Source organism: Humulus lupulus, chromosome 3, assembly GCF_963169125.1.
Source record: "Humulus lupulus chromosome 3, drHumLupu1.1, whole genome shotgun sequence".
NCBI classification, from domain to species: domain Eukaryota; kingdom Viridiplantae; phylum Streptophyta; class Magnoliopsida; order Rosales; family Cannabaceae; genus Humulus; species Humulus lupulus.
The window spans coordinates 141354721-141370836 of NC_084795.1; the positions used below are offsets into that span (position 1 = coordinate 141354721).

The 16116-nt window shown below is 34.2% G+C and overlaps 1 protein-coding gene across 1 annotated transcript in view; it reads left to right on the plus strand.

Annotated features, from left to right (window-relative positions):
* The window catches only part of LOC133825105 (5'-3' exoribonuclease 4-like), a 31315-nt gene extending 16346 nt beyond the window's left edge, over positions 1–14969 (plus strand). Inside the window, exon 4 of the mRNA XM_062258094.1 lies at positions 14798–14969. Within this exon, the coding sequence (XP_062114078.1) occupies positions 14798–14969 (172 nt within the window). The remainder of the gene's footprint in view (positions 1–14797) is intronic.
* The last annotated feature ends 1147 nt before the right edge of the window (positions 14970–16116 follow it).

Sequence of the window (16116 nt, forward strand, 5' to 3'; positions counted from 1 at the left end):
TTCCTGCTCAGCAATCCTGGCTTCCTGGTCTAGGACTTGCTACCTCAGTCTAGTCACCTCCAGATCCTCCTGGTTAGGGTCCACTCCTGGGATCTTGGGATCCACAGCTTCGTCGTGGTATTCCCCCTCATTCCCCTCCTCTTCCTCGCAATAGTCCTCCTCGTACTCTGTTCCACCTTCATAGTCTTGTGACTCGTTAAGGTGGAACGTCTGATGAGGAGCGTTCTCAAGTGGACTTTGAGGAAGAGGTTGGGGGGGCAGTGGCTCTCCATTGTCCTGTTCTGGGTTAGTAGGGTCGAAAGTGGTGTGTCTTGTATTCACCATTGTTGTAGAGGTTTGATGTTAACACTAGCTTTCTCAGGCTCTCAATGAAAGGACCAAAATATTTACCGAGATTTTCGGAAACTATATTAATATAAGTTAAGAGAGATTAAAGATAAGGGATTTAGAAGATGTAAACAAGATTTTTACGTGGTTGGGGCTTTAATGAGCCTTAGTCAACGAGACAGTTGTATTAGAGCTTAGAAAGTCTATAACAATGGAGTTTTCTCTTCGTTTTAGCAAAGTAACTGTATACACGCCAAAAAAGGATCCCTTCCCCAGTGCTCTGTCACATGTATTTATAGTTTCACAGGAGCACTGGGCTTGGGCCAGGCTGACCCGGGCCCATTAAGGGTATAAATACTACTGGCTTCTCTATCGGAAGCCCAATACAAAGGATAAAAACATAAAAGACAAACATTAACCAGAGCCCACTGGGCCAGCCCAAAGCCTATCTATCACCCGACAAATTGGAGCTTTTGGTCTGGGCATTTCGAGTTACGAGGCAGATTCAGGGGACTAGATCGGTCAGAGTAGTGGCGGCGCAGGTCTGAACCAGCGACGTACAATCCCGAGGTGGCCTTTTCCGTAGGTGAAACGTGGGGACAACTCCCACGCTTCATGGGGCGGGGTCAGGGTCACGGATGCTTTATCCTACCAACTCTGAGGACTTGACCTGGGTTCATTTACCTCTGTCCCTCTTCATTTACCGTAAGCCCGGATCATCCACCAGGAGCTCAGATCGTTTACCAGGCTTTGGGACCGTTTGCATACATCCCGACCATAACCCCGAACAGTTGTACGTCTCCCGGATGAACGTCCTGGATTATTCATACCGGACACCTTCCGGTGTTGGTTTTTATTGATCAAATCAGAGATTATACGCCGCGGAACAACAATCAAATTGTTAGATTAATCCCATAAGATTTCTAGATCTACTTCTTCACATGCATATATATATTGAATCAAGGACATGAATAGAAAAATTACTTCAGGTCCTTCCTTGCTGCTATCTTTTCGTATGGCTAAATCCTCGAGATCTCACACCAAGATCTTCCAAAATGTTCTCAGGCACACAAAGAACGAGTGTGGGTTCGCTATACAAATAATAGGCAATAAACTATTTATCAGATGTTCTCAACACATGTGATCTGATAAAGTTTTGGACCTAGGTTTTGTGAAGAACAATGACTTTTGTTTATGTCACTGTTCTCTTTCTCTAAGAGAGATTCCTAGATATTTTTCTATCCCTGAAAAGTTACGTTCTGTGAAAAACTGATATCCTATATTTAATATATCCTATATATATTAAAATATTTGTTATTTTAAACAAATTCAAAATAACTGATCAGTTATCAGATTTTTGTTTAAATAATAATATTTTAATCATATTAAAATATCTCATTATTTATTTAATATTTAAATAACTAAAATTGTGGAATCAAGAGACTGAGTATACTCTCTTATGCGTGTGGCACAGTGCCTGTGCACTGTGCCACACATGTACCACATGCCTGTGATGGCATGTGATTTTTCCAATTTTTATTATTATTTAAATACCAAAAATCCCAAAAATTAATTAATTCAAAATTAATTATAGTTTTGATAAATCAAATAATTAATTAATTACACATAATTAAACAATAATTATGTTTGATACATAGAAAAATATTTTTCTTATCACATAAGTCCTTTTTGCCCATTTTTGTATTTACCTTTGTCAGTGATTGTTTGAGCCATTTCAGGAACCATGGACCTATAACATTAAGCTCCAAGAAATAAACTATATAATTAGACTCTTTAATTATAATAGTTAATTTATTAATTCTGATATTACTCCACAATAAATTCATAATTGCACTATTTATGTTATAGATATACTTTTACATAAATCTTTTCTTAAGTCGTCTATTGATATAACCATCTTACAATAGTTCAACCCTCTAATTAATTAGTTCATAAATTAGAATGGAAGAATTACCATTTTACCTTTCTAATTTACTTCTTATTCCTTAAGTACCATTAATTCACTAGTGAATAATTAATCTATAATCTAATTATAGATTTGAGCTCAAAATCATTCAGTTCTAGAATTAACCCTTAAGGGAACTAATATACGATCTGTTAGGAAAGATTAGATTCCGTATTGTTGATACATGTTCCCAGCCATCCATGATATTAAATCTCCAAAACAAAAGTCATTAGCCTCATTCTTCGAAGAGACCTTAACGAATGAATCAAAAGATTTAATAAACATGAACAGGAGTTCATGAACACTTAGGATTTAGGTTGATTTATAAATGATCATCAGTTATGATATAAATTCCAAGTCTTTATTGTTAAATGGTTTTTTGGATAAAGACTTTAATTCATATCGGTCCATGTCATATATAATTATATTATATAAAGCACCTTTACCGAGATGTCTTTCCACATCAATAATTCGAATCTAGATTATTTGTATCATTATGATACTCAGTAAACCATACTTACAACTCAAATTAAAGAATTCCATAACTTTAATTTGTTGTTGTTGACTATTTTTATTCATTCATGTGATCTTAATTCTCTCGTACCAATACAAGATCACATCCTCAATAATGAATATGGAATTTTTCTGATATTTACAAAATTATTCAAACAATAATCTAACAATCTAAATATAACAATAATAATAAACAATTGTACTTATTTATTCACAGAAAAACAAATGTCTTTACATGCTTTTAGGACACACACTCCTAACATCCGGGTCTGGGCCCACACTTGGGTTGTCGATGTCAATCACACTTTCTGCCAAACAGGCCTGGGCTGGGCCCAACCTCAATTGCCCAGCCAGTGGGCCTGGATCACGGTCTCGGGCCCAAGGCAGGAAATGGGGATAACACTTATTTATCAATCAATAATCAATAGCGGTATTAGTCCGATGTAACCAAGTACATCCGATCTTATCTACTTGGTCAATGCCTTGGACAAGACATCACACCCCGAATGTGTAAGTAGATCATATCGTAGATTGCCTAATCACTGAAAATCCAACGCACTGATCTATTCTTAGGACTTGTTCTTTTGAACATATAATTACAATTAAAATCCACTTTGACCTAGTCACTATAATTGTAACTATCCATATGTTCGGTATTTTATAAATGTTTATATTATTTCAATAATCATGGAATAAAACAAGCAAGCAACACAGTTGTCAAATTAAATGATCTATACTACTTTTATTGATAATATGAAATCGTGTTACATGTCCGACATGCACCAATAATTTCTATCCCTGATGATCTGGATGCCAAGAACACAACTTGCAACAACGAAATCTGAAATATCGTTTCTAGCAAGTTCTTTATGTTTGATAATTTCTTGACATTGTTTCAATTGAGTAAGATATCATCTACATAAAGTATTAAGAACACCACAATGTCTTTTTCCCTGAGTTGGTTAAACACAATGGTCAACTACATTTTGTTCAAAGTCATAGGTCTTTAATGTTTCCATTCAACCTTAAGTTTCAGGAGCGTGAAGCTTGTTTAAGTCTATAGATAGACTTGCTCAGCTTGCCAACTTTCCTATCCAGCTACTTTAAATCCTTCTTATTGATCCATGTTAATGGTCTCATCAAGATAGCCATTTAAAAATGCTTCTTTGATTTGCATTTGCCTTATCTCATAATCAAGATTTGTGGTTATGGATAAGAGTATACTAAATGAATTTTAGCATGGCTACCGGAGAAAATTTTTTCTCTAAGTAAACTTTCTCTCTCTGCCACGAGTCGAGCCTTAAATTTCTCGACCTTTCCATCATCTCCCCTCTTCTTCTTATAGATCAACTTGCATCCCATAGGCCTAAAGTCCAATGGCGCATCTACAAGATCTCAGAAAAATTTAGAGTTCTTTGACTCAATTTCCTGGTACTTGGCTTCATGTCAAATATCCCTTGTAGACTTACCCATTGCTTGTTTAAAGGCCAACTGATCATTGTTACTAGTGTCCCCAACCAGCTTGTGGTTTTAACTATCCATCTCATAGGTATCGGGTTCCAAGAAACCCTCCCACTATGGTGAGGAATCGTAACCTTCTAACTTGGATTAGTGGTTTCTAAATCTACCTTGTTTTCATCGACTTGCATCGGTGAGGATGGAACAATAGTTTATCGTTTTTCCATCTAATACTATTTTGGTATGAGGCTTGAAATTCATTATGTAGTCGTTATCTAGAAAAGTGGAATGTGTAGAGCCAAACACTTTCTTGTCTACTGGACTATAAAATAGACCACCTTGAGTACCTTTAGAATAGCCAACAAACAAGCAAACCTCAGTTCATTATTCTAGCTTTCCTACCTTTTTCCTCAAGACATAAACATGACACCCCCAAATTCCATAATGACATAAACGAAGTTAATGACCATTCCATAATTCTAGTGGTGTCTTGGAGACACCTTTGAGACGGCACAACAATTAAAAATGTCACATGCAGTCTAAGTAGTATGTCTTCGAAAAATATCTGGGTAAGAAGTCGGTAAAGTTGAATAGCTTATCATAGAAAACACATATTTTTAAAAACGCTCGATTCACGCTGCTCAGCAACATTGTTCTGTTGTAGAGTCCTTGGGGCAGTTGTTTTAGACAATTCTCCAAGTTTTAATTAAAAGATCTTGGTTCTGATTATCCAAATATGCTCCACCTCTATCAGATTGAAGATCTTTAACATTTTACCTAATTCATTTTAAAGCCATAGCAATGAATTCTTTAAATTTCTTAACAAATTCTCATAATTTCTATGCTTTAGGTACTTACATGAGTCTCTAGAGCATTTGTCAATGAAGGTGATGAAATACTCATAACCACTCATCGCTTGAACATTCATTTCTCCCCAGACATTTGAACATACTAGCCCTAGTGGTTCTTTAGCCTTTTCTCCTATCACAGAGAATTGACACTTTGTCATTCTGCTCGCGAGACTAGATTCACAAACAGGTAGGTCACCCTAGGTGAGTTCCCTCAAAGGCCCACCCTTTGTTAGTCTTTGCATCCTATCATAGCAAATATGATCAAAGTGAAGATGCCAAAGGTACGTCATTTCTAATGTTATTGACCTTTTATCGTTTAACGATTCTAGATTTAGTGTAATGCCCCAAAATCCCTAATGAGGTTTAATGGTCGGATTAGAAGGACGGTAGGGCCATAATTGATTTATTATGCCATTAAATGATTGTATGCATGTTTATGTGACTTATATTATTATATGATGTTAAATGCATGCATGTGGGTCCACATTTCATGGTCCACATTTCATGATAGAGGCATTTTGGTAATTTGGCCCATTGAGGGCATAATTGTGTATTTTCATGCATGTTGGTGAATTATGGATGAGGCCACATTATAATGTGGATTTGTTCGAGCCATTCGGCATAAGACGATCCTTTAATGCAGGTTAGCAGTTTGGTCATAACGGAGTTGATTTCGGGGCTCAGGGTGAGTCTCGGGGTAATTTGGTGATTAGAACAATACTGGGAATTAAAGGGTAATGGGATATGACTTATTGGTATTTGAGAATATTAGAAATAACGGGAATTGGAGAGCGTTAATTAAGATTAACGAGATAGGCGGAAAAGGACGGTTTTGCCCTTGGAGGCTGTTTAGGGTTATAATTAAGCTTAGGGGCAATATAGTCTTTTCACCCTAAGTATAGATACAACCATTAGAAAGATGTAGAACTTTCAAAAACAGAGTAAGTTTCTTCTTCTCTCGAGCACCATTTTTCCTTCCTTTTCCTTTGAAATTTTTGAGCTTCTTTTGAGGATTCAAGCTAGGGAAGTGAGTCTTGAGGGCTTAGGGTTGTGTTCCACCATTGAAGAGGGTTCCATATTGAGCTTGAGGTAAGTTTCTAGCCATTAAGACTCTGGTGTTATACTCTATTTTCATATGGTTTTCAGCTTGGATTTTGAGTTGGATAGTTAAGGATTGATGAGAGTTTTTGGCTATGATTGCTTGGGTGATGGTGCCTAGGACTTGTATATATGGTTTTGAGGTTCTTCTGTGAGTTTGGGTGAAACTTAGAATCAATTCATGAAGGTTGGAAATGGAGGAGTTGAAGGAGAGAACAAACAGGGTGGGAAACCTTGGTTGTAGCGCTACAGCGCTAGCCAGGGGGCCTTCTGCTTTGCTTGTAGCGCTGTGGTGCTAGGGGGGCAGTGCTACAGCGCTACCCTGCCTTTCTAGATTCCTACTTTGAGAACTTTTGAGGGTTTTTGGCTAAGGTTTTCAATTCCTAAGGCTCAGAATCGAATCTACTCACCGTTTGGGTACTATTCGAGGTCCCGAGAGTAAGGTTTAGGTCATGGACCTTTCATTGCTCATTTTCATTGATGGAGGTTATATTTGGTTATGACTAGGTGACCGCTAAGGAATCAAAGGACCGATCGTTCTCAAGGGTCGTTCTTGTATTAATTCTCGCTCAAACCAGAGGTAAGAAAACTGCACCCCATATGTGACATGCATGGTTATTAATGAGGCGTGTTTAGTCTTTAACTGTGGACATTGATTGCATATCAAATGCTTAGAAAATCTTGCTTACTTGTGAATGGCATTAACTTATTAGTCAGAATCGGCAATGGTGTCGGTATTAACTATAAAGTTGTGACTTACTAGTCAAGTTCGGCAGTAGTACTGAGCACTGGTCATATGGTATTGACTTAAGAGTCAAGAACGGTTTTAGCGTGTTTAACGCAAGCTAAAAAGATTAGATCTAATAGACATAAGCATTGAATGACTCATCATGAGCATTAGTGCCTGACTGAACTCAAGTTCGATGAAAATTAAAAGTGCTTGTCTAGTCTAATGGCTAGTCACTTAGAGCCAGGGCCAGAAGGCCAAGGTGACTGCATCGGCACATGGCTATCGGTATTGAGCCCACGTTAGTGACTCACTCATTAGTCACCCATCTGATTAGGGCTACACGCCCCAGCATGGTTATCAGAACCTCAAAGTGTTAAATCACTCATATGATTAGGGCTACACGCTCCAGCATGATTATCAGAATCTCGATACTATCTAATTAGGGCTACAAGCTCCATCATGGTTACCAAAACCTTGAAGTGATATTCACTCATCTATTTAGGGCTATAAGCTTTGTATGATTATCATTATCATCATCTGATATTATACACATGCAGTAATGAGTTTTCTTGCTGAGCCTTGGCTCACTGGTGCTATGTGGTACAGGTAAAGGGAAAGAAAAGCTCACCCAGCCTTGAGTGGAGAGCTTAGGTGGCGATGTGTACATATGCAGCCGCTTGACCACTACGGCCAATGTGTTTCTCGGAGGAACTAGGATTTAACCCTATTTTTGTTGCTTAGGTCGGCGGGTTGTAATTTTTAAACTGTAATGACAAATTTGAGTTGTAAATAACTTGTAAACGCTTTTATGGGCCAATGTACAATTTTATGTTTTAAATAAAATATATCATTTCTTTTTTATTGAGTTTTTCACCTTGGCTTATTATGACACCTAAATTCATGTTTATAATAACCAAATGACTCGATTAGCGAGTTAAGCATAGTTCAAAATTCACAGTAACGGTCTTGGAGTAACCAGGGCATTACATTTAGCTATCATAAACAACCCATTATTTAGAACATAGGGTGCATTTAGTTGGAATAGGTATAGCCATTTTTTCATACATCCACCCCACAAATCACATCCATTTAAAGAAATAAGATTTTATTACTTGTGAAAGTAACTACAAATTGTTGTTGATGTAATAAGAAAAACTGAAATTGAAAAATTTCCATTGAAAATTGGAATAAAATAAATATTGTCTTAAAACAATATATTTATTTCCAAAATTCATTCAAGCTTATCGTTTTTCCTTGTTTGATACGAACAACCCAAAACGTATTCCAAGTGTTGAATTGTTATCCTTCACGACTTTCCCAATGCTAAAAAGGTGTAAAAAAAAAATACATGCATGTTTAGTAGATCTTGATTCAGTGTTCCAGAACCGAAGTATCATCCTCTAAATTTACATGCATGCAAGAAAAGTTTCATTATCTTGGGTTCAATTTTCCTTGAGTGTCAGGAAATCTTGTTCCAATTCCCAGTCTTTTTGCAGTTGGAAACACTCCCCTTTAGTGTACTTATAATCAGGCTTTGGTCCAAGATGCTTTGTAGCATTTGGTGCCTTGCCAGTGGACTTCTGATTATTTTTGTTTGAATTTCTTCCTCATTTCCTCTTCGAAGAAGAAGCTTAAAGCAGTTTCTCCATGAGCTTGTTAAGTAGTATTTGCCTTCTTTCCTTTGCTCGAACCATAATCAACAATCCTCTTTGAAAGATAAAATAGGAATATCTTTGAATATCACGAGCACGATGTTGTCAATAATCAACACCATGTTGATGTTGGACAAACATTTCGTGAGGTTCTCACCAAAGAGCAACCTTTTAGAGATTAAAGAGAGTATGGGGTGGGAAGCCTAGAGCAACAATTATCATCTAAGTAGAAATCAACGCATTACTTGACAAACGTTTATTCATAAATATTTAGAAATAACATATTATACAAAATGTTTTGAGATAAGCAAAATACTAAAACACTTATCTTCTATTTCATAGGTACTTTAACTAGCCACGAACCCATGTGTCCCGGTACGTGAGAGTCACAAATATTCACTTAGTTAAATAGAGAAACATCTCAATTAATAAAACGTCATAGACTTTTATTAACTACCTATCCATCTGATCAAAGTAACGAAAACTCACGTGTCTCGATAGGCGAGAGTCACAAATATTTCTTACTTTAATAGTTTGACCCACGATTTTTATTATTATAGACTTAATTTATTTAGTCACCATAGGGATGAGTCTATAGAAGGTCCGCCTATAACTATTTATCCTAAGAAATTTAACTATGTTAAGAAGTCCAGTGAACACCTTCCGTAGGGAGACGAAATCAAAGCGCCATGAGGCCCCACTGGACTCTAACCTTATTAAATAAATGGTGGAGATGAAATTCAAATTTTTAAAAATCATTATTAAATCTTTTAATATTTTATTCTTTTTGAAAAATATCAACTTAGGTTTGCCAAGTTATTAAAATAATTAATAAACCAACTTAGGTTTGCCAAATTATTAAAATAATTAATAAACCAACTTAGGTTTTCCAAATCATTAAAATAATCAATAAACCATAGTTTATAATTTTCCCATTAATTTTAAAATTACCATTGAAAATTAATCAATAAATTGAATTAATTTGTTTCTAATCAATTATCAGGTCCAACTAAGAAGAATAACCTAATACAAATAAGTCCAACTTAGGTAAATGAGCCTTAACAATTCGAGCTTGTATGGAGGAGAACTAGGTTCAGTATGTCGGACTCACTACTATGGTTCCCTAACTTCCATACAAAGCCCAAAGAGACAAGAATTTGAACCTTCGTTTTATTAATTGTTATTCAATTGATTAAGCCCGATCTAGTAATGTAAAGCAAAACGACCTTCACAAGTGGAACCACCCACAAGAGAGAAATTTAAACTTTACATGTTCAATTGGGCCCAAATAAAACATAACATTTTCTGAAAGTTTTATTTGAGTTTTCTCATAAATTTCAAACACAAAAATTGGGTCATCCTTATACTTATATTTAACTCCCAAATGCAAAAAATAACTTAATAATGATGCTTGATATGCTAATAATTGGATGGGCCTAACATGTTACTCTATAAGCATATATTATTAAACTATGCAAATATACAACAACAATATACTATTTTGCAAAAATACCATAATTAATTAACATAGAATTCATCAAAAAAATTAAATATAATTAATTAAACATGTTGGAAAATACTAAATTAACTAAAATAGAATTTATCAAGCAAAATTCAATTTTAAATAATTCATTTAAACTAGATTGTTAAGTTTTTAGGAATGAAAAGATATTTTATTTTTAAATATTTTAACAAATTTTAAATTATCAAAATATATTTTACCCGTATTTAAAATATCTAGAATTATCTCATAACCAATTATAAATATTTTAAACAATAAAAATATCTTGAATAATTAGATAACTAATTTTAATATTTCATTTATAACAAAATAAAAAAATATATCTTAAAATATCTTCATTATCAAATAACCAATTCAAAATATTTTAAAAAGCTAAAATATCTAAAATAATCAAATAATCAATTTTAAATATTTTAAACTTAACTGCACAAAATATCCAATTTTAAAAAAAGATAAAAAAAATTATTATTATTTTGTGAAAAAGCTCGTTGAGGGCTCGCGCGGGTCTGCCGTATAGATCCGTCCGGACACTGTACAGCTCCAAGGTCCCAGCGGCTTTTTCATGCATGCTCGACATGCATACTGCCCATTCTGTCCAAAAAAAAAAAATTTAAAAATCTATGTAGTTTTTCAATCCCAAAACAAGCAAAAAAACCACCAAATTATTGCTAAATTTTCATAACAAAACATAAACATGCACCAATAACATGTACCATCCAATTAACACACCCTAACATATCAATCAATTTCATACATGTTCATTCATGAAAATATACAAGCAACCTGGCTCTGAGGCCAATTGTAGGAAATACATATTGCGGGATCTTGATCTATTTTCATGTAATTTACATAATATAAACAAAACATGTAAATTCATAGAACATGCTCTTATGAAATTGATACAAATACAGAGTAAAGAAAAGAAACTTACATTACTTAGCAGAACTAGAACAACTCTTTCCTTCAATCTCTCTGACCATTGATTCCTTTCTGTAGCAGAGTATTATCAAGAGATTGAACTAGATCAGCAACACAGTCTTCCTCACTAAGTCTTTGATCAACCTAGAACTAGTGTGGGCTAGTTCTCAGCACATGAGATAGAGATCTAGAAGAGAATAATAGATATTGGCTAAGAAAGGATTAGATTGTCTAGGTTTTCACTTACCCAATGAATCAACTAAGACTCACTTATGAAAACCCTAGATATCATATTCCTTATATAGGCAACTTAATGGGCTTTATTTAAATTTAAATTAATGAAAATAATAAACAAAAAGATAAAATTCTTGGGCTCCCACAAATGGACTTGGATCCAATCTCTTTGTTTTGAATTTAAATCACAATTGGACCTAAATTCAAAACCTTTTATTTATTTATTTTTAATTAATTAATTAATTAATTAAATCCTTATTCAAATTAACTAATTATAATTTGAAACTTGATTTAATATTACTTATTTATATTGACATTAGTTTATCAATATTAGTAAATTTACCCAAAGATTCTCTTTTATTCCCTACATCTCATATCTCTATAAATTTTCCAAAAATGACCTAGTCAACTTTAAAAATCCTAATTGATAATTAAATCAATTAATTGATAATTTCTAGATGATTTACTCAAATGTGATGTGAGGACCATGGATCCATGAAGTCAAGCTCCAATAAGTTACCGTGAATTTATTTACGAATAATTTCACTACCTTATTAATTGCTCGTGACTCCACTATAGACTCGGAGTTGAACTCTTGAATTCATAGAACATATTTTGCGATCCATAAATACGTTATCCATTGATATAACCATTACAGTTAGTCATTCCTCTATTGATGATATTTTATCCTTAACTCCCATTAAGTTCCTTATAAATGATGTAAGTATGAGCTAGACCGTAGAGTAAGCTTATATTTTACCCCTCATCAGTATTTTATCCTTAACTCTCATTAAGTTCCTTATAAATGATCACAAAATTGTGATCTCAATCATTTAACCTTTTGAACAAAGCAATTAAGAAAATCATATTTTCACTTCTCATACAAAACTTATAAATTTCATAACTATGATTAATATTCCCACTCAATTACACTTCTAAATCTCCTAGATGTAAGTATGGGCTAGACCGTAGGGTAAGCTGGTAACGAACAAGTCAAAAGATTTAATAATATAATTAGCAGAATATTATCACTTAGAATTAAAATCGATTAAACCTATGGTTAACGTTGTGACATTCATTAGATTTGATAACAATGATACTTATTTATCAATCAATAATTAATATCAGTCTTAATCCGATGTAACCAAGTACATCCGATCTTATCTACTTGGTCAATGCCTTGGACAAGACATCACACCTCGAATGTGTAAGTAGATCATATCGTAGATTGCCTAATTAGTAAAAATTTAATGCATTGATCTAATCTTATGACTTATTCTTTTGAACATATAATTACAATTAAAATCCACTATGACTTATTCACTATAATTGTAACTATCCATATGTTCGGGTTTTTATAAATGTTTGTATTATTTCAATAATCATGTCATAAAATATGCAAGCAATACAGTTGTCAAACTAAATGATTTGTACTACTTTTATTGACAATATGAAATCATGTTACATGTCCCACATGGTTTTATAAGGGAATAAAACCTAACACCAAAAACAATAGTGTCCCAAAAAGAGTCAGTAGAGAACTGGTTATCAAGATTATCCCTCCAAAAGAGCCGTCATCTTGAGGTGGCATATTAGGGTGTCCCACATTGAATAGATGTGAGGATATCAACGAACATATAAGATCATGACACTACAAGAAAAGCACCCTACATTGACAACATCTACTGCGACGACACCAAAGTCGTCAATGAAAGTAGGAAAATTCCACGAAATGATATGTTTCTACAAATTTATTTAAGATATTGAGCTACAGCAACGACATGTCTTCGCTGTAGTGATCATCGAACAAATGGCCAGTCTCTCCAATTTCTTGACACCCCTTAAAGCAACGACAAATGGCCAGTCGCTGTTGGGCATCAGGGGAAAAGGAGGGAAGACTGGATTGACCCTCCAAAATGCATGGTCTATAGCAACGACAAGATCCCTCGAAAAAGCGGAGGGAAAGTTGACCGCCAAAAATTGTTTGTTAGTTTTCGTCATCTATAGCGACGACTATAGGGTCCCAAAAATTTGGTGAAAAAGTTACAGTTACTGTTTATAGCGACAAGTTGTCGCTATAGACCCCTCGAAAAAAAAGAGGGAAAGTTGACTGCCCAGAATAACCTGTCAAATTTCGTTGTCTATAGCGATGACATGTCTTCGTTATAGGTTCCATGTTTGATTAGTGTAACGGTGCGTGTACTATTTCGTTGTCTATAGAGACGACATGTCGTCACTATAGGTTCCAATTTCTTTATTGAAACAGTGCTTCTTGGTTTTAGTGACAACACTCTTTACCACTATAGCGATGACATGTCGTCGATATAGAATCCTTCGATATATCCCTAAACCTGAGCCCTTCTTCTATATTTTCTCAAAGTCTCTGAACTTTCAGATCAAGTTCTCCACCTCAGACCGCCGCACGCTGCCACAGAATGCCTCACCAGCCCATATTTTCGCCATTTTTTCACGAGGTTCATGAATCTATACCATATTCTCTCTATTGTGCCCTTAAAATTGTATTTTTTTTTCAATATATGTGTTGTATTTGGTATAAATGGGTTTTTATATTTTTAGATTTCATTTGAGCCTGAGCTTCTGCCTTTGGATAACTCCCCAACCCGAGCCCTTAGGTATTGTTTTTAAATTTTGTATTATTTTTTCTTTTGTGATTGATTAATGTATTGATAAAATGTTAATTTATGTTTTCAAATTGTGTAATTAGTTATTCTAGAAAGTGTTAATTTATTTTTTCATTTCATATTTGTATGTTTGTTAATTTGAGTATATCTGTGTTTTTTTTTAAATATTTTGTGAATGATTAATGATTAAATTATGTTTTTAATTATGTAATTGATTATTTAGATAGTGTGAATTTTAGTTTTTATTTTAGATTTGTATTGTTAATTTAATTATTATTGTAATGTATAATTTTGTTTTATGTTAACTTAATTTAATCAAAAGTTATGTTATAAAAAAATCAATGATAGATTAGATATATGAATATAAAAAGTGAAAATTATATTAAGAATTTGATGATTATTAAATAACATAATAATAATTATAATTAAATATTTGATTATATAATGAAACTTTATAATACATTCATAACTAACAATAATATATATTCATAAAATTTGATAATATATATTCATAAAATTTAATAATTTATTCTTATGATTTCATAATTTACTTAAAAAAAAATTTAGTGCTTTGGTGATAAAAAAATTATTACCAAATAAAGGTAGTATTTCATGATTATCACATTGTGATAATTTATTTTCCACTTGAATCAATTATGACGATTGACAAGAGTTGGATAACTAATAGACGACGTAACTCTGATGAGTTTTGGAATGGTCTTCAAGCATTTATACAAATGGCCAAGAATCATGTGAATGCTTCAGGAGAAGTCAGGTGCCCATGCGTTAAGTGTGTCAATATGTTGAGTCAGATACTGGATGTGGTGGAGGCTCACATACACAGATATATGTTTCTGCAGTGATATGTGGAGTGGAACTACCACAGTGAAGTTGATATGCCTCCAGTAGTGGACGACAAGGCTTTAGTAACTGATGAGATGATCAACATGATCAATGATGTTATTGGTGAACAAGATACTAACAAAGAAGGTCTAAATGAAGGAATTTCAAATGGTGGTGGTAATAGTGCGAAGAATCAATTTGATGACTTGTTTTAAGAGGTCGAAGCTGAGTAATACCCTGGTTGTACTTGGTTGTCTTCTTTGAACTTCTTGGCGAAGATGATGCACATGAAGGCTATGAATAAATGGAAAAATAGTTGCTTTGATGAACTTTTGAGGTTTATGAAATTTGCATTCTCAAAGGAGAATAAGATTCTGACTTCATACTATGAGTGTAAGAAAAAAATGAGGAAGTTAGGGTTAGGTTATCAATCAATTCATGCTTGCAAGTAGGACTATTGTTTGTTCTGGAAGGAGAATTCCCAAAAACAGAGTTGTCCTATATGTGGCGAGAGTCGATGGCTTAACAAAGACACAAAGGGGAAAAAAGTTGCCCACAAAGTGTTGCAGTACTTCGCTTTAACTCCTAGGTTGAAGTCTCTTTATGGTTCAAGGCATACAACAAATGATATGACATGGCATAATACGGGACAATCTAAAGAAGATGGTGTGATGCACCATCCTGTTGAAGGGGGTGCTTGGAAACAATTTGATTCCATATATCTAGATTTTGCAAAAGAACCCAGAAACGTTCGATTGAGTTTGGATGCTGATGGTTTTAATCCATTTGGTAACATGAGTCTATCTTACACCATGTGGCCAATAATATTCTGCACGTACAATATGCCTCCTTTGTTGTGCATGAAAGAGTCATCATTCATGCTGACCTTATTGATTCTCAGATCGAAATCACCTAGGAAGGATATGGATGTCTTTTTAAGACGAATTGAAAGAGTTGTGGGATGAAGTAGTTCAAACGAAAGACGTCGCAATGAACAATTTATTCAGAATGCGTGCAACACTATTATGGACTATCGATGATTTTCTGCCACTGTAACGCCCTACTTCCTTAGAGCCGTTACTAAGTGAATTTAAAACGTGCTTTTAACTCGCTAATCGAGGTTTTAGAGTAAACGTGTAATCAAACCATAAACAAAGTCCTAAACTTTGAAAATAATTCCATTTACTGAAAAGCATAAAACGTCTGACATTTGGGATCCCAAATACTGTTTATAAATATTTACAACTCAAAATATATTTAAAGTCGACTAAACAACAAAATAGGATTCTTTACAAACAACTTCCAAAAATACCCCTGGTCGTGGCAGCCAGGCAGACCAGACATGTACGCGTCGCGTCACAC